Source organism: Terrapene carolina, unplaced genomic scaffold (assembly GCF_002925995.2).
Source record: "Terrapene carolina triunguis isolate 2854851 unplaced genomic scaffold, T_m_triunguis-2.0 Scaffold97, whole genome shotgun sequence".
In the NCBI taxonomy this organism is placed as follows: domain Eukaryota; kingdom Metazoa; phylum Chordata; order Testudines; family Emydidae; genus Terrapene; species Terrapene triunguis.
In genome coordinates, this window is record NW_020664448.1 from 8,952,929 (window position 1) to 8,973,301 (window position 20,373).

At 42.4% G+C, this 20,373-nt stretch overlaps 1 protein-coding gene across 2 annotated transcripts in view; it reads right to left on the bottom strand.

Moving 5' to 3' along the window:
• Positions 1 to 9,014: 9,014 nt before the first annotated feature.
• DLG2 (discs large MAGUK scaffold protein 2) overlaps positions 9,015 to 20,373 on the bottom strand; it is a 581,213-nt gene continuing 569,854 nt past the window's right edge. For both annotated transcript variants that reach the window (XM_026651698.2, XM_026651699.2), the window contains 2 exons: positions 16,569 to 16,660; positions 9,015 to 14,100 (listed from right to left, as the gene is read on the bottom strand). In XM_026651698.2, coding sequence (XP_026507483.1) covers positions 13,994 to 14,100; positions 16,569 to 16,660 — 199 coding nt within the window. In that variant the 3' untranslated portion in view covers positions 9,015 to 13,993. The remainder of the gene's footprint in view (positions 14,101 to 16,568; positions 16,661 to 20,373) is intronic.

Sequence of the window (20,373 nt, forward strand, 5' to 3'; positions counted from 1 at the left end):
TACCTTTGAGGGTCTGGGCCTATGACCCGACCACAGCTGCTAATAGGGGATTTAATCCTCTACCTTAAGCAGTGTAGGAGAAAGAGAGAGCCTGGAGCACTGGGCCTAGTGCACGATCTGAGGCCTGAACCAGAGGCTGTGAACCAAAGTCAGGCCATGTATTAATGTAGATGTTTAAAAGTTCACTATATGACCTTGGCAAAAGTATTGCTAGTGTGGCTAAGACACAGGCACTCCCAAGAAGCAACAGACACTGGGTATGTGTGAGAACACACTCCAAAAGACTAGCCCAGGGACATCCTGGCTTACCACCAGATAAGAGGGGTTGCTAGAAGTAATGAATAGGGATGTTGTGCCTAAGACACCTGGAGCATGATACAAGGGGAGGTGACAAGCAGATGTCATGAAACACATAAGATGGTATGAGCATTGTATGTCTTAGTCTATAAACATTGGGGTACCTCTCATTAACCCTTTGTGTGACCTTGGGGACAGTAGAAATTCCCGCCGCTGACTGAGCTGTTCCTGGCCACTGGGCTTTCATTTATTAGTGTACCTGTAACCACAGAGCCAGGGCACTGGGATAGTGTCTTGAGGGCAATAACCTGGCCGAGTGCCTTTGTCACTGAACCGTGCCGGTGGTCCTTCTTTCTGGGTAGTATTATCGAGGTCTGCTGAGCCAACTATCTGTCCAGGGCTGAGACAGCCTATGGAGAGAGCACACATACACCTGACTGACAATAAGCAATAGAAACTTGTGCTTATAGCTCTGAAGGTCCCAGGTTCAAATTTCTGCTGTTGGTCCACCTGGCACAAGGGTTACAAGTAGATACATAGATTACAGAAATGTAAACACGAACAAACCCCAAAATATCCCCAGTAATGCTGCTTCTGCTGCTACCCCAGTACATTAGGTAAGCCAACATCTTGCCTCAGTCTTCAAATACTTCTAAGCCTTCTGAGGTGGCCATCCCTTCAGGACTCAGTAAGATATCCCCTCAGCCTGCCACCATCTCCTATGTACTTATCCCAGTGCCAAAATCTTACCAGCCAGGGATGCCAAACACTCAAAGCTCATCAGACTGCAATGCTCCAGACATTTACAAGGGACGCAGTTAAGTCAGTTCCAGCTTCCCCTGGGAATCATTCTCTGTTCAGCAAGTGACAGCTACATGCTCAGGCAGAATAGCTTGAATCAGAATCTTTCCCCTGTGGAGAGCTACCAGGACTTTGATTCCTAGGGGCAGAGACCCTGTGGCACTTCAGCTCCAGTGCCTATGGTCCAGTTAGAAGAATACGGCATTGTCTGGTTGATATTTTGCAGTTTATTGGGTGTGGTTGTTTCAGTGCTTATTGATGGTCAGGAATCTTACATTCCGGCGTTTGCATCTCTTGCTGCATTTGTGCGTCTGTCTGGCTGTGAAGGAACCTGTAACCACGGCATGGGTTTAGCTCAGTTCCATGTTGATGAAGGTCTCAAGCTCTACCAGCCATCTATTATTAACCAGGATGATGTAAGGTAAACAGCTCCTGTAAATTAATACATCCCCTTCAACGGCTTTGCCCCTTATGGTGTCAGAGAGCCATCTGCCTGCCTGGAATGGGTGAGAGAGACAATCTCCAAGGAAAGGTGAGCAAGGCACCTCCGGTACAAATCACCCCCAAACAGAGCTGTTCAGCCCAGCATGGCATAAGGGAGCCCAAGCGATGTACACAGCGCTCATGGTCATCAGCTCTATTACACTCCTGTGACGTGGAGGAAAACAACTCAGGCCTTAGGGGTGCAAGGAACCCCCACGCTTTACTTTTTAATCATTTAGCCTCACTAACAGTGGGAGTTTTATCTTTACTAGGTCAGCCGCTGGCAGCTGTAGCATAGAAACACAATAGATCAGTGGTTTTTTTCCATTGGCGGACCCCTAAAAAATTTCAAATGGAGGTGTGGAGCAAGTGGAAATCTTAGACATAGTCTGTCGAGCCGCGGGGTCCATGGACCACAGGTTGAAAAGCAAAAATCTGACCTTCAATTGTGAGTGCTGAGCACTTGAAAATCTGGTCCTTGGAGGTCAATGCACAAATATAGCTGCCCTGAGACACAATCCATCACAGGCTGCAGATCGAGTAGAATGTGGGTCATGACTGGATTTGCTCGGTTCTGTATGGGCACATGGATTTGGGACAGGTGCTTTAGTATGCATTTGGACCCAAGGGCTGGGTGAATTTGGATCAGCTGTGGATTACATTGAGGTGTGCAGTTTGGAGCTTTTTGGCCCTCATTTGTGTGAGCGCTTGGGTAAGTGCAATGGTGGTTGTGTTTAAATCAGGAATTTCCATGCCTATTTGTGTTTTATCTACATAAGACAGGAGGCCCCCATTGTCTACTTTGTTCCTGTAAGGTTCCCCTCTCGTCCGAATGGCTGATCCCCATTGTTTTAGCCCAGGTGCCTGGAAAATTCTTCAATTAATGCACCAATACTCAGATCTTGAAAAAGCAAGATTCTGTATGCTTTATTGAACTCATCTGCACCATATGAGCATCTAAATCTGCACTGACTACAACTCCCACAGTCCTGTCCCAGCTTCTACTGGGTCCAGTTGAAAACCTGGACTGGGTTATATGGTAATGATCTATTTGTCCATTGTTCTAAAGTTAGGAATGTGCAGGGTTACCCCAAGTTGTTAAACACAGATCCTCAGTATTTCCTATGTATTTTCTTTTTCTTAGTATTTCTGAAATGGAATGAAGTGGCAAAAGGAGGATTATGGGTCCCCCATGCGATTAGTACTGGGTAATAATAGGATCTGTGTATAGAGAGTGGTAGACATTTTAATGTCAGATGTATATAGAGATTAGAGCTAGCCGAATGCTTAGAAATATCTGTCCATTAATTTATTCAAGAAATACCGTCATTATTCATCAAATAAATTACTCAGCAAATCAGATTCAACAAGCTACAGAGCAGGTAGAATACAGCCAATGCAGACTAGTTGAATATAACATTTGATGAATAAATGGTAACAGATGCTGAATAATGTATTCAGCCAAGAATATTCTGGGGCAAAATCAGTACTTGGTCCTGCTAGTGAAGGCAGGGGGCTGGACTCGATGACCTTTCGAGGTCCCTTCCAGTTCTATGAGATAGATAGGTATATCTCCATATTCGACAAGCTCTAATGGACCTAGGTAATGCTATGAGTAGAAAGTATGAATTTTTGTCCTAGACAAAAACTAAATTTGATAAACATATGCTGCCAAACTCTTTAGAATGGGAAGAATTCTTCCAAATCTGTATTTTATTTTGTCTCAGTTTAAACTGTTTTGTTACAAAGAAAATTGAAAATGCCGCCATGTTGGACATTGTCAAGTTTCTGGCATTACTTTAACAGTGACATTTTAGCCCAATGCTTTGAAGTTTAATAATGCCAGAGGACTGCCCTTTGAACAGCTGCTGCTGCAGATGGCAGGAAAGAGAGCAAAGATGCTGTGGTTCTATAAAAATTGTTTCATTGCAGCTGACAATTTTATTTATTCTCAGAAATCATCTGTCATCACCACCATCTTCTAACAGGCGCAACACTGCCCATTTCACGCGGGCACTGTGTTTATTTTTCATGTGATTTCCTCAGAGTGTGACCTTTCTTGTGCAACGATTACAATGATGAATGTTAGCTTAGCTCTTCAGCTTCAATGCAGCTGTGCTAATTTACACCAGAAGAGGATCTGATCCTCTAAGTTTTAAACCACCAACTTGGTATATGTTTTTTGCAATTATCCTACCCCAAAGACCAGCTGAGTGCTTTGGAGCTTAAAGACAAATAGAACCATATGATTGTAATTAATATGATAAATTACCCTGTCTCCACAAAGTCCTTCACTTTCTTTGAAAGTCAAACTCCACGGTCCAACTTCTCTATTGCCCTGAACCTTGTGTAGACAATTTTACAGTGCAGAGTCCAGTGCAAAGCACATAGAAGATTCTGTTGCATTGCACTTGCACTTTGCTCTCACGTAAATGACAGCATTCCACGGGTCTCCACTTTCCCCTCACAAACGTATAAAGATTTGTCACATTCCCTAATCCCAACCTGGTCGTCTTCTTCCGAGTCTCTTGCTCCTTGTCTGCTGCTTGATCTCTCCTTCTCTGCCTTCAGCCTCACTGCGGACTTCATTGTATATGGTGATGTCTTGCTCCCTCCCCTTTTTGCCTTCTTAACCCTATTGTTTTTTTGCCTCTTTTCACCTGTACCTGTACCCCTGATTTCAGCAGTAACAACTATCTTCCACAGTTCCACCCTGTGCCTGAAACAGTCCTTTTGCATACAATGGTGACTCTTCTGCATTCATAGATGCATCAGTTCCTAAGCCCAGTGATCATCTCTGACCTCCTGTATAACACAGGCCATAGAACTGTCCCAAAATAATTCCTAAAGCATAACTTTTAGAAAAACATCCAATCTTGCATTAATAATTGCTCCTTATGAAGAATTCACTGTGACACTTAGTAAATTGTTCCATTGATTAACTACCCTCTCTGACAAAAAATCCAGTCTGAATTTATCTAGCTTTAATTTCCAGCCATTAGATCATGCTACACTCTTCTCTACTAGACTGAAGAGTCATTATTAAATATTTGTTCCCCAGGTAGATACTTACAGACTATAATCAAACCACCCCCTTAACCTTCTCTTTGTTAAGCTAAATAGATTGAGCTCCTGGAGGTTATCATTATAGGGCACGTTTTCTAATTGTTGATTCATTCTTGTGGCTCTTCTCTGAACCCTCTCCAATTTATCAACATCCTTCTTGAATTATGGGCACAGTATTCCAACAGCAGGGCATTCAAACACACTTATCCTTAATCCACTCAGTAGTCACTTATGTTCCGTACTTACTGGGGGAAAAAAACCTCATGCTTTTATCTTGGGATTTCATTCAGGCAACCGGTGTATCACATGGGCGTGATTCTGATCACACCTACGCTCGCTTTACAACAGCATAACTCCACCGACTCAAGTGGTCCAATAGTCTTACGTCTTTCTCACCATGTGCTACGTCGAAGGCTAGGGCTATATTTAAAATGCTGCAGCGGCACAGCCGCAGCTGAAGCGCTGCGTATAGATACTTGTTACAGCCAGATGGGGGTTCTCCTAGTGCTGTAGTTAAGCTACCGCCTCGAGAGGCGGGAGCAAGGTCAACCGACGAAGTCTTCCTTCAAGCTAGTACTTAAACACCAGCATTTAGGTCGGCTTAGCTATGGGCGCTCAGGCGTGTGGATTTTTCACCCACCTCTGAGCAATGTAGCTGGGGCGACCGAACCTTTCAGTGGAGACCAGCTCTAAGGCCTGGTCCACACTAACCCCCCACTTCGAACTAAGGTACGCAAATTCAGCTACGTTAATAACGTAGCTGAATTCGAAGTACCTTAGTCCGAACTTACCGCGGGTCCGGACGCGGCAGGCAGGCTCCCCCGTCGATGCCGCGTACTCCTCTCGCCGAGCTGGAGTACCGGCGTCGACGGCGAGCACTTCCGGGATCGATCCGGGATCGATTTATCGCGTCTAAACAAGATGCGATAAATCGATCCCAGAAGATCGATTGCCTGCCGCCGAACCAGGAAGTAAGTGTAGACCTACCCTAAGTTTCAGCACTAAAGATTAGCTGAGAGTGCTTAATGATACATTGCACGACTAATTCAGCATCTTGAGGGCTACAATTAGAATTCCTCTCCTTGGCGCTGTAACTTACCCCTTTGCTATATTCTGCAGCATAGTGGCAGCCCTTGACAAGGAAGCAGCTTCTCCAGAGGTAGGTGAAGAAGTAGGAGTATTACCTGACACAGACTCCCTGGGGGCAGTGTTCTGGCACAAGGCCATCCTACCTGCACCTGAGGACTAGGCTTAGCTACAGCTATTTTCATGTTGACAAAAACAAAACAGAAAAAAGAAAAGCAAAACCACTGAGCTACTTATTTAGCACATAAAGACTTTTCAAGAGTGACTCTGCCCAAGCCTGCCTTTGATATGGTTATTACAGGCTAGACCAGCATAGTTTGGATTTCTTGATGATACATACCATGCAGACTAGCAGGGAAATTTTGAAGAGATCCTAAGTGGTTTAGGAGCCCATGCTGTTGCAGCTATTGGTATCTAACCTAACTAGATTAAAGCTAGCGCAGGTAAGTCTACACATGCTGCAATCACATCTCCGATGCATTGTGTATAGTTCTCTGAAGATGTCCACGCAGTGTACAGCGGCAGTCAAAAAAGCAAACAGGATGTTAGGAATCATTAAAAAAGGGATAGAGAATAAGATGGAGAATATCTTATTTCCCTTATCTAAATCCATGGTACGCCCACATCTTGAATACTGCGTACAGATGTGGTCTCCTCAGCTCAAAAAAGATATACTGGCATTAGAAAAGGTTCAGAAAAGGGCTACTAAAATGATTAGGGGTTTGGAACGGGTCCCATAAGAAGAGAGATGAAAGAGGCTAGGACTTTTCAGCTTGGAAAAGAGGAGACTAAGGGGGGATATGATAGAGGTATATAAAATCATGAGTGGTGTGGAGAAAGTGAATAAGGAAAAGTTATTTTCTTGTTCCCATAATATAAGAACTAGGGGCCACCAAATGAAATTAATGGGCAGCGGGTTTTAAACAAATAAAAGGAAGTTCTTCTTCACGCAGCGCACAGTCAACCTGTGGAACTCCTTGCCTGAGGAGGTTGTGAAGACTAGGACTATAATAGGGTTTAAAAGAGAACCAGATAAATTCATGGAGGTTAAGTCCATTAATGGCTATTAGCCAGGATGGGTAAGGAATGGTGTCCCTAGCCTCTGTTTGTCAGAGGGTGGAGATGGATGGCAGGAGAGAGATCACTTGATCATTACCTGTTAGGTTCACTCCCTCTGGGGCACCTGGCATTGGCCACTGTCGGTAGACAGGATACTGGGCTGGATGGACCTTTGGTCTGACCCAGTATGGCCATTCTTATGTTCTTATGCTTATGCTGACTACTTACAGTTTTCTCAGTTACATTGGTGCAACCTCACAGTCTTGACATGCAACCCAGTTGGCATTGAGAGGAGTTCTGCTAGTATGAATGAGAGGGCATTTATGTAATTTATGTAGCATACCTAATATGACCAGGTAGGCTAGCTGTGTTTACTGTTGCTGCTTGAATATATAGTCATCGCTATTAGGGGGCTCCTGCAATTGAGATATTACCTATTTTACTGGCGTCTGGTGTGTTTTCAGAATATAGCCCAAGGCGTTAATCAGTTAATGTTTGCACAGCACGTTGAAGCTGAGACGTGTTATATAAATGCTAAATATTGCTATCAAGGAAGACGATAGGGTGTGGGGGCAAAGAGGCCAACTTTAGCTGTGTTGTATTTTCCACACTACTGTTCCATAGGACAGCTTAGATTGGCTGCTGAAGTTCCTGCAGCGACACAGCCCTGTGACACATCTCTCAGTAAACATGTCAGCATAAAAAGCCCTAATATTCTGATTTGAGAATGAAGCAGGGCACTCACATGGATACGATACTGGGCGATTTTTAGATTTCCCCATAAGTTCTGGCTCTGTCCAAGTAATACAAAATATTACAATTATGGCTTTGACTATTAACCATTGTTTGAAAATTCTGTGCATGGGCAGCTTTGCTCTAATCGTTTACAGTTCTCTGATCCACACTTCCATTTCTTCTATCAGTTAATATTAAAAACAAAGGGCCTGCAGTCAGCTCTACCCCTGTGCAGAGAAATCACTGAAGTCAATGGGCGTCACATGGGCCCAAAGATCCATCTGCAAAGAGTCAGTTGGAGGACCAGGGCCAATGTTACATGCCAGTTAGTACAATGCAGAATAATAGACGCATATGTTCCACTAAGTCAACATTTCAGTTAAGTCTGGTGTGTGAATTAAACAAAAGAAAATATTTAGGCTGCTGGTCACATAATGCCGATGTGAGCCTAGAAATATAGCACAACTCCTTAAAGAAACATACACCAAGAAATCACACACATACATTGACTGTACCCAATAAATGTCAAAGGCAGAAAGCATAGGAAAATGGCATTTCTCCCCATGATTTAATATTCCATACAGTACATCTGAAGCCTCTTCCCTCTCTCTCAATAAAAGGGGCCAGTGCAGCAGGAAGAGGGTTATTGTGATTAACAGGAGTGTTGTATGTGAGGTTTGGGAGGTAACTATCCCTCTCTGTTCGGCTCTGGTGAGCCTCAACAAGAGGACTATGTCCAATTCTGGGTGCCACACTTAAAGACCGATGTGGCCAGATTGGAGGGAACTATAGGAGAGCAGTAAAAATGCTAAAGGGGCTAGAAAACAGGGTCTGTGACGAACAATTAAAAAAAAAAAAGTCGACATGTTTAAACTTTAGAAAAGACTGAGGGGAACCTGATATAAAGAAGACAATGATTGATTAGTCGGACAAGTGATAATGGGCTTCTTCTGCAGCAAGGGAGATTTAGGTACGACATTAGGGAAAATCTTTCTAACTAGAAGGATAGTTAAGTACTGGAACAGGTTACCAAGGGCAGTTGTGGACTCACCATCATGGGTGTTTTTTATCAACAAGTTAGTCAGACACCTGTCACGGATGGTCTAGGCATACCTGAGCTGGCTATGTGTATGTATGGGGGAGGGGTCTGGACTAGATGACCTCTCGAGGGCCTTTCCAGCCTTCATTTCTATAATGCCTCTTTGGTATCACTGCTCACTGCCAGAATTGTGTTTATCCAAACAGTTTGGCTTGTGTAATGAATCTGAACATGTCTCAGCACAAATTAAATGCATACACATTCCCTTTTACTACTTCACCTTAAGGAAAAAAAAGACAAATTATGCCTTGTGAAGGAGCCATTTGCTATAAAGTGTAAAAATGCTTTAATATTAATATTTTATAATAAAATTCATGACATATTTATAAACACTCTATCAAGCATTTACAACTGAACCACAACTGAGAGCTTGTAATGGAATAAATAAGCAAGGACACAACTAGTATGAAATATACATCTCAATTTTTATAATTGTGTGTGCTTTATTCTTTACACGAATGGCATGGAGGCGTAGAATATTTACACTTAACAGGACTGTAAGCTGTATAGTGTACTTTGTTCAGATTCTGAGTATCCCCAACTATAGCTGACTTGAGAAACATCCTGTCAAGCAGACACACAGCATCAAGTATCAAACAAAAGCAGTCTGCGTACAGCCTGTTGCCGCTCAAAAGTTCAGACCAGCCAGTTCAAACTTAGGAAACAAGTCCAGAAATTAAGATAATTAAAAGTTCATTCTTCCACTGGGGGAGGTCAACAGTGTCATTTGTTTAGATGTCTCCTTCTATTTGGCGAGTGATATACCCCACCCTCTCACATGCTGTCTTATGTCAGGCCTTTGCGGTTAGTCTGAGCCAGATCAACAGGTCAGGGAACTGAATAAGTGTGAGGCAGAGAGGCAGAATCTAGCTCCCAGTGGTGTAGTCTTCTGCACCCAATAGCTCCTGTCACACTCAATAGGAGCTTTTGTGTGCTGAACCCTTTTGAAAATCCACCTGCTGTTTGGGGCTGAGACGATGGTCATTTTATTCTGTGCATACAGCACCTAGCATAGTGGGGCCCGACGCCTACGCGCTATCCCAATACAAATATTAAGTCATACTAGTAGTAATAATTGATCCAGGTGGGAGCTTAGCACTTTTAAAAATCTGGACCAAACTGTGAGTGCTGAGGAGTTTGGAAAAATCTAGCCCTTAATGTTATGGAGTAATAGACTGTTGGGTCCTAAATACAGGCTAACATGAGGGGAACTATTATATGTAGCTACAGGTGACATAAATGGGATGAGCGCCACTCAAGTCAATGGAGCAACAATGCTGTACACCAGCTGAGGATCCAGCCCCACCCCTACCGGCTTCTGAATAGAATTTAGATTGTGTTGCTGTCAGTGTTGATAATGGTTTGCACCCCATAATATATTTCAAGGGAACTGTTCCTCTTCTTATGTATTGATGAGCAGTTATTAATGCTGTGCTAGTGGACTAGATGCTGTGTTATCATTTTTGATGGGACTGGAAAATAGATTTACTTCATTAAGAAATGGGCTCAAGTGCATGAAAACAGTCACCAGATAAAACTCATGCATACAGTTGCGGAGAGGCTGTTTAAGAGAAAAAAATCCCCATTCAACATTGTGACTGATGCAAGACCTCCTTTTGTGAGGGGGGGGGAGATGGTATGGCTTTAACTCTGAGGCTGCAAAAAGAGGACATAGGCTTTTGTTCTTGCGTGCTTTTTCTACAAATATTTACACACATGGTCACTCACTGAATAATCCTTTTGTGGACTTAAAAAGCAAAAAAACCCAGCCCCTCCCACTCAATTGACTGACTTTTGCTAAGCGTTTGCAATGAAAGTGCAACACACCATCAAACTCTCCATAGAAAAATAATAGAACTAGCTGAGAAGATGTTCACTAACTAGGTCACTAGGACACATAGCTAGAGATGGCTCATAATTATTATTAGCTCAGATTCAGCATTGCGTTCCAGCGTGAGGATTTGAAAGCCCAGTGCAAGGGAGAGATTTAACCCTGACTTTTCTTTCACGGGATGACTTCTAGGGCCCTATCCACACTGGCTCATCAAGCCATGCTTAACTACTAACACAGTTACATTACATATTATTTATTTGCGAGAGCGCCTTTAATATAAGTGGTTACAAAGTGCTAGTGTAGACAAGGGGCCTCTTTACCTGGTGAAAAGGGGAATTAAGGTGGAAAGAGAGGCTCTTGCATTGGGTAGTAAGACCACCAGAGTGTAAGTTCATTGAGCCCCAGTAGCACGTTCTAAGAGAGGCCAGTGCACGGAAGATGATTTATGGGGAGGAGAAATAAATAGGTTGAAATATTGCACATCTGTACAAAGATAGCAAGATGTCAGTGTGATCGTTCATGGATGGACAATAAGCCATGATATTTTTGGTTCAACTTAGACCCTGTGGTGCTACACATTGTGCCAGAACATGAGAAATAGCACCAGTGATGTGATCTGGCACTTTTCCTAAAGGGTCCAGCATTTGCATGTTGTCTCTTAGACACCTGCCAGTTTTTTATATAGACAGAGAGAGAGAGCTGCTAATGTTTACTGGGTATTAGCACCAATATGGTCTGAGGCGCCAAACTGATTTTTTTTTTGCACCAGATATAACTGAGTTAACTTCATATTTCTCTTCTCTCTGCCACCCAATGCAACTTTGAATGGCTGCAAACTGCAGCACTAAGTATGCTGTAACATGAAACGCAAAACATCAAGACACAAAACAAATGGAGGTATAAACCCTACAGGAAATAAGACCTCTCATTGCTGCTGTTGGTGATTTTTTTTTAAATATATATATGTTTTATTTAAAAAATATAAGAAGTGCAATGGCAACTCTAAATTGGAAGCACAAACAACAGACAGGAAAAAATAAATAATGTACCACAGTAACCAAAGACTGATGGAAAAATTGATTGTACTCAGCCATAGTGTTACTGTTCACCGTAAAGCACAGCACATGACAAAACAGAACATTTACTAATAGGATAGTATCGTAAAAGGGCGCATGCTGAACAAAGAAACAAAGAAGCAGATGTGGTTGCTTAAAAACGGAGTTGAAAATTAGAATGGAGTTCCTGCTTTAGGATACTTGATTATCAGTTCAGGTGGGCTCGGGCCGGACCTGAGACAATAGTACTTTGTCAACATGGAAAAATCCATGACTTCCAGGGATCTAGGATTTCTTCCTGTGGATTTCTGCATAATTATCCAGAATCTAAGCTTTCTTTCTTTCTTTTTACATGTCTAGCCCTTCTGGTGATGGAGATAGTTCAGAAACTCTACTGTTATTCTGTCTTTGAATCTGTGCTGGCCAGGCAGAAAAAAAATAACAATGAAGGAAGCATGAACTTCTCACATCCATTTTAATACAGCGTTAACCATGAGGCCTAACGATCGCTACAGTACCCATATTGTTAACCCTGTCACTGCTGATGGCTGTCTTATAAACATCCAGCTAATCAGCCTATTTACTGAGAGTGGCTGCATGTACCTGTCGTATCAGAACAGCATAGAGACATAAGTCTGAAAGTTTTGAATAGACAAGTAATCGAGTATTCTATCGGTAACTGAAATGTTTGCCCTTAAAATGTCATTACACATTAGGATCGAAGTAGCCACCAGCTAAAAAGTGTTGGACTCCTGCAGTATTTTGTGGGTTTTCTATAAAACGTGGTCCTGCATCAGCAAAGGCAGTTCATCTATTTGTAACTATCCTCCAGATGTGGTACAGCGAAAGCTGTATCAGTATATGAAATAAGGGCCAAGAGAAACAGCAAGCAAGAACTCCCCACCCCCCGCCCATATATCCCAAGCTGAAATTCCACAGATTTTCCCCAAATTCCCCACAAATGTCCATTGCCCCAGTCTGGTGAAAACCCCTGTTGACTGTGAAATGAAATGATGACACAAGTTAGTCAGTGGCCTGCCGGCAAAAAGGACTAAATGCTTCCGGCATTTCACTTACAGCATAAGGAATGATTATAAAATGTTTTCCAGTGAAGATTACGGCTCCCTTCAAGAGAGAAAATAATACACTGCATTCAAGTCACTGACATTTTGCCTCCGAAAAATCATCTGTTTCAATTTAAAGATGCATCATCCTAGTATTTCCAAAACAATAACAACAACAAAAACCCTGTAGGGTAGTCAATTTGAGTTCTTTCCACAGGAATTTATCATGATTAAATAAAAGGAAAGAGAAGGATTAAGTTGAAAAAAAAAAGCAAATTGCCATCTAAAATGTAAGAAATTATATGGTTTGTTAATATTATTAGATAATTTGTTGCAAAAAGGGATAGTGCAACTTGAAGGTCCTCTTTACATTTTACAGCCAGACCAGGGTGCAAATATTTAATCTTTCAATTAATTAATCTTTACAAAATATCTCACAAAACATTTTTCACCTATAGAAATTAGTTTCTATACATCAATATATTTTAATTTTTTATAAATTATTCCATCATTAAGTGCCTTCTATCAGTATAAATGATAAAATAGACAATCCAAAATTTTAAAGCTTTTCCCAGTTGTATCCCGCCTTGTCAGTTTGGGTACTGTGACTCCTCACACGTGTGAGTGGGTATGTGTGTGACGTGAAATGCTTCTGTTCTCTTCCCAACACCAAATTCCATTGAAATAAACTACAGGGGGTTATTTCCTGATATAATAGTGTGTCCAAAGGGGAAAAAGAAATGCTTGACTTGGTTTTGGAAATCAAAACATGTGCATAGTTACCAAAGTCAAGGTGTACCAACTACTGATGTGCAATGGCAAGCTTAGCACCCAATCCAACGTCAATGGGAATCTTTCCATTAACTTCAATAGGAGTTGGAACAGGTTCTATGGGCTCAATCCAACAAGGTGCACGTGACCCTGATCCATCAAAACACTTAAGCACATGCTTAGTCCCACTGACTTCAATGGGACAACCCACAGGTGTATGGACCGGGGTCAAGTGTTCATCCCTTGCAGGCTCAAGCCCTATGCAAGGTTCAGGAGCTGGGAAACTTCTCTTTAAACCGATCAACACGCTGAGCTCAGCCACTGAAATCGTTCACGAGGTCCATGTGGATGCAGTAGGTGGCTAGCTCCCTTTGACAGAGGGTCCCCATGTCAAAAGTTTATACCTACAACTGGTGTTTTGCGCACACAACAGATTTGCTTTGTATGGTAAAAGTCTTTTTGTTCCTACCCTTTTGACCCATCACTGTCCTTCATGGCTTCAAACACTTTGTGTTGTACATTCATAAAAATTCACATTGACTGCAAGAACATAAATGCAACAAAAACAGGAAAGCCTCAAAATAGCATAGTGTAGTTTTCTTCTAAATATTCTTCCGTCATAATCAGAGGTGCAGTGGCTAATTTATAACTTTTCCTTTGAAGGAATCCAGATGAAAGGCCCAGATTGTTCTTCAATTACAAGTTTGCATTGATTATATATTTCTTCTAAGCTTTCTCCTTGGACAATAGCTGCAATATGAAAACAATTCATTTTTAATTGGTACGGTCTACAGCAGCAGTTGTCAGCACAGTTTCAATATTAACGTAGCAGTTGATAAAACTGGAAGAAATAATAATAATGCACATGAACCGTGCAGTGTCGGGAAAGCCATGCACCCTGAAGATCTCAAATGAGTCCAATACAATGGTGATCCACCATAACAAAGATCCTGTGCCATTGCTTATTGTAAGAGCATTAGCCTGGGCTCACCTTTGCTGTGGCAGAGAAATGCATATGGCACCGTGTTGTGCCAGCCTGAAAACCTGCATCCCAGTAAGAATTCACTTCCAAAGGCGGGCAGGATGTGGGATTTCTGTTGTGGGAAGTCAAGCTTTGCATTTTGCCAACATACTCCCTAGGAGCCCTGCCAGTGGAGGCTGTAGCAGGGCTACACAGTCCATCTTCTGCCTGACCTGGTTGTGGCCCACCCTTCCTGAACTAGTTACTGCCCGCTTTTCTAACCAACCCGGGAGCCCAGCTTTCTGTGGCCATAACTGCATCCTGGCAGACCAGACCCTCCTGGTGGCCATGGAATTAGCCCACACCTTTCACTAATGTAAGATTTTCACTGCTGTAAGATTTTGTGGGTGACCCCAGGGATAAGGCAAAAGCTGAACTGAAATGTAGGTCACCATTATATGTGTTCACTAAAACTTTCCTATATTCTGGGGAAAACGAAAACATTAGAAAATTAGTAGAGTGGCTCTTCAGAACATAACTAACCAGGTAGAAACGGTGCAAAGGGCAACCGGAGATACTTTTTTGTGCAAATCTGTTTAATCAGAGCTGGTAAAAAGATGGCATGAGTTTTTCATAATTTTTGTGTGAAAACTTCATCCCTTTATTCACTGCAATCTGCTATTTCATCAAAATATTTTGTGCAGCGCTGCATTCAGTTGCTACAAGACATATAGTACATAATTTTGTAATGTTTGGCCGTCTTTAGAATATAAAAATATAAATGTCCCCTTGCTTTGTCTGTAACTAATTAGTTACCCAGGGTCCGTACACTGGCCCCTTTTTAAGAACACCTCTGTATTGCCAGTGTTTTGTTGTAGCCCAAAAAACAGTCTAGATGTATTTATATTTAACCCTTCAACTTGACACAGAAGAACATGCTTCCTTTATTGCCAGAAAGAGGTTTTCTGTGTTTACTTTCAGCACACACAACACTATGTGTTGAAAGGTTGTTTCTTGAATGAAATGTTGTGCTTTCTGAAGTTCTAGGTCTGGCATTTTTTGTGCTCAGTTTTACTGCATACATTGCAATGCTACTAGGCTATACATAAACCACAGCGCACATTGGATAAAAGCCTGGGCCCATTTCAGTCAAAGGATTTCATCCAGTATTGGCAAGCTACTGGTAAAGTATTCTAACCAGCTCCCAGTTGTAACACCTCAGTTGTGTAGTTCTGGCAACGGTTACAGTGAAATGAGATTATTTTATTTTCCCCACAAAGATTAGACTTTGGGCCATGTTCATGTCATGTATAAGTGGGTACTCATAGACTCATAGACTTTAAGGTCAGAAGGGACCATTATGGTCATCTAGTCTGACCTCCCGCATGATGCAGGCCACAAAAGCTGACCCACCCAATTTCCCTTATCTCAGCTGTTGAAGTCTCCAGATCGTGATTTAAAGACTTCAAGTCGCAGTGAAGTTGCATCTGCTTTTGCCAACAGTGAGTTTGGTCTCGTATTATTTCATATTTTATATAGTGAAGAGATCATTTGCCAAAGGGAGAAAATGATCCTCTTGGGAAATGAATTTCAAAAGTGCCCGGCTTGGCTCCCACTGCAGTTAATGGAGGTGTGTGGTCTCTGCACCTCTGAAAATTGGCTCTCTTGTATTTAGCTGCCTGAATATGGATTTAGGTCCGAACTTTAAGGCAACTGAGTCTGAAAGCATTGACCTATCATCTGCTTTCCATTCTTCCATGGTAGAGCTGCAAAATTATTTACAAATTATTTGCTCTTTAAAAATCCTTTTGAGGTCAATATATTGTTCACAATGGTAAAGGCAAATGCAGAAGTCCAGCAGGATGAAATTCTGTGCTGATCAGTGCAAGCACCCGATGCTAGGACCTGCCAAGTGAATCGCAGAATTCCTGCTGACTTTAATGGGAGCAGGATTGGGACAATCAGTCCCCATCATGCATCACTGAAGTCACTAGGAGTTTTGTCACTGACTTCAACAGGCACAGAATTCACTTCATATATATGCATTGATATACAGGAACTGCTGTGCGAAGTGTTGAATGCATTCAACTCCCATTGACTTCAATGGGAACTGATACTACTCAATATCGGGCCTTTACTGTGGCACACTATATACATGTACCACTCATTCTTTCAAGCTAGAGACAGAGCTGACTCCAGCTGCTTTGTGGTCATGGATTGAACCCTTGGGGACAGGTGTTTTGAAGTGACTTCATACCTGTAAAATATTCTCCAAATTCTTGTTCTAATTTAAGTGCTCGCTCGTAGGTTTTCTTGGCTTGTTCCTCTGTAAGACGTTTATTCATTTCCCTAGAAATATATTTTTAAATATTAGTTAAAAGTAATTAACAAATCGAGCCCTTTATTGAATCTGAATTAAAAAAAGATTGGAAGTCTTTCTAAAAGGTAAACTGTAATTCAACCAGAAATTATTGGTCTTGAGACAAGAATTACGGGGTGGAATTCTTTGGCCCATGTTGTGCAGGAGGTCTGACTAGATGATCGTCATGGTTCCTTCAGGCCTCACAATTTATGCATCAATGAAAACTTAACCTTCTGCAGTCAGACAGCATGGAGATGCAAGAGAGGGGTGACCATGTCTCATCCTAGTGCATGATGGGAGCAGAGAGAGGCCAGGGGCAGAGTGAGGGTGAGGTGATGGCAGTAATAGCAGTACAGGAGAGACTGCTGAAGGAGGGCTGTCTCTTAATGCCATGGGAGGCTTTTAGAGCGCTAGAACAAGGTGTAGGCTGGGTGGATCCTAAGATTACAATGGGTGTGGCTCCTGTGCAAAACTCCTCCCGCATTACTGTACATCTGTTATATGTACAGGGACCTTCTTACAGTGGAACTCACTCCACCACTCGTTTTGTTGTAACTGGAATTTCAATTTGCATATTAATTTCGGAACTTTCATTCTATTTTCCAATAGACATAATTTCAGCGACTGGCGTTCACTTTAAGTAGGTTCCACTGTGCGTGTGTGTAGGCACACGCATTAGTGTATGAGAAGGAGCGTGTGTAGATATTTCTTAGGCAGACACAGATACCTTAACATCAAGAACAAGAGAAAAATCATAGGGACAAACAAGGGAAACCCCAGACATCTCTGGTTTTATAGACTCTCCTTGCAAATGAGAGCAAATGATTCTCCCTTTTTCCATGGTGAAGATACAGCTGTGATAATGTAGCAGCTTAACAGAAAAATCTCTAGCTCCCAAATAGCAGGTATTACCTGTAAAGGCCTGACAGGTAACATTTATATTGTGCCACTGAGGCACAGCCGTCTTTTGGGCGCAGTGTGGAGATGCACCATCCTACCACAAGTATCAGGAGGTAGCCGTGTTAGTCTGTATCTACAAAAACAACAAGGAGTCTGGTGGCACCTTAAAGACTAACAGATTTATTTGGGCATAAGCTTTCGTGAGTAAAAACCTCACTTCTTCGGATGCATGGAGAAGTGAGGTTTTTACTCACGAAAGCTTATGTCCAAATAAATCTGTTAGTCTTTAAGGTGCCACCAGCATCCTACCACAGCATGGCAAAGGATTTTGCCTCTGGACGACGCAATCCCTCCCTAAGATTGCCAGCCTGATTTGCACCCTTGTGTGCCTCTGAATATGCAGGGATTGCTCTTTTTCCTGGCCCCCGCACCTTCCCTCTTCCCCCACAGCCCACTTACGCGAAGGCTAAGGACCATCTGGTACTAAGTCCAGCCAATTTCTTTCCTCCCCACGTCTTCAAAAACGAAACCCGAGGAAATGTAATGCAACCCCCCCCTCTGTTAACGTGAGTTGAAGCAGACAGTCAAAATCACAGCCAGCCACGAGAAACAAAAACTTGACAGTTCCAACAGAAAAGGTAGCTTGATGATGTTCCATATTGGTAGTATTTTCTGTTCCTGTTTTTTCTAGTTAAAGGAATAGCTTCTGTAATACCATTTGTATGGTAAAATGTAGACCATAAATGTACCGAATACCAGTAACATTCTTGTATTGCACTAGTTTTACCATTTGATGGAGTAGCTAAGATTACCGGGACACCACTTAATTACTGCAAAGAGTCCTGTGGCACTTTATAGACTAACAGACATATTGGAGCGTGAGCTTTCGTGGGTGAATACCCACTTCGTCAGGGATCGGGGCGGCAGACGGCGCTGGGTGGGTCTCTGCCCCGGGAAAAAGGGGGCGCTGCTTATAAGGAGGCAGCAGTCTGGAGGGACTTTAATGAAGCCTCGGTTGGATGGAGTCCGCCCTTCCTCCTCCTCTTCTTCCAGGCCCCAGATGAGATCAGGGCCCCATTGTGCTAGACATGCCACTGATACATAGCAAGACAGTTCCTGCCCCCAAAGAGGTTGTAATCGAAACAAAGGAAGGGAGAGGAAACAAACAAACTAGCCTAAGGTCCGCGGTAAAGCCAGGAATCAAACCCAGGTCTCCTGGGTCCCAGGCCAGTGCACCACCCACTACACCAGGCTGCCCTGGTGTCTTACATCTGACGAAGTGGGTATTCATCCACGAAAGCTCATGCTCCAATACGTCTGTTAGTCTATAAGGTGCCACAGGACTCTTTGCTGCTTTTACAGATCCAGACTAACACGGCTACCCCTCTGATACTTGACACTTAATTACTGTAATTTTATGTATATGTACAGCTGTTAATACTGTGTATTGTGGCCCAGAAAGAACAATGTCCATGTTGATTTAGGGCTTTGTGTACACCAGAAGATGTCCAAAGTTTTAACAATAAAATACAGACCTAGTTTGCTCTACCTTTTCTATAACATGGTTACTTATTTTTCAGACGAGCAGGGAACTTTGTCAAGGTAACATAGGAAAACAAGCTCACACCATATTATAAAAGGAAGCATCCTGTATTCCACATAAACCTCATTTAATGTTCTGCACTGAAACCACATGAATATGTGGTAATGGACTGTATATGGCATGGCATGTGATGCATGTAGGAAATTATGTGCATGATGATGCATAAAGAATGATCCATGAGTGCATGACAGCATGCATTTGTTACAGTTGACCTACCCCTTAGTTTCTTTCATCAGGGACAGAAACTGCCTGCTGAAAAATGCTGTATATATATATATATATCATGGGTAGTTAAAGCTACAAAAATGTATTTCTATAAATGTCTCTAAAGTTGGCTGTTTGTATAACTGAATGTGTAACCCCATGAATGTTGCTTCAGCAATCACACAATATTTGTAGCAACGTCTCTGTAAAATACAGTATTCCTTACTTTGGTTCCATCATTCCAGAGGGTAGATTTATAGAGTACAGGAGCGGGAAGGTTTATTTGAAAACATATGTCAGTCATTTATGGGTTATATTAATAGGTTTGGAATTAGTATATGTAAATCTGTCTCATAGTACTAAGTTTGCAACATTACCATTCAATGGAAGGATTGCTATCTACCAAAATCTTCAGGCTGGACTCTCACTCATGCTAAGGCCTTGTTACTGTACTAGCAGTGGAAGACCCTTTAGATATTGCCAGAGTGATGTAAAGGAGCCCTAGGCCTGGTCTACACTAGGGGGGAGATCGATCTAAGTTACGCAACTTCAGCTACGTGAACAACGTAGCTGAAGTCGACGTACTTAGAACTACTTACCGAGGTGTCTTCACTACGGTGAATCGACTGCTGCTGCTCCCCCGTCGACTCCGCCTGCACATCTCACTGAGCTGCAGTACAGGCGTCGACGGGAGAGCGCTCGGGGATCAATTTATCGCGTCTAGACTAGACGCGATAAATCGATCCCTGCTGGATCCATTGCTGCCCACCGATCCGGCCGGTAGTGAAGACATACCCTTAGTGTAAATGAGAATTGAGCCCTTCAGTTTTATTTAATCATTTCAGCGACAAGTCATCTTTATGGTTTTTGTCTTTGTGTTTGTTCTCATTGGCAATTTTTTGTCAGGTGTGGTTTATTTGGTTATTATATTGACGTTAAACTTGTTTGCGTGACAGGGAGTCTTGGTTAAGTGTAGTTAAATCTTATGTCTGG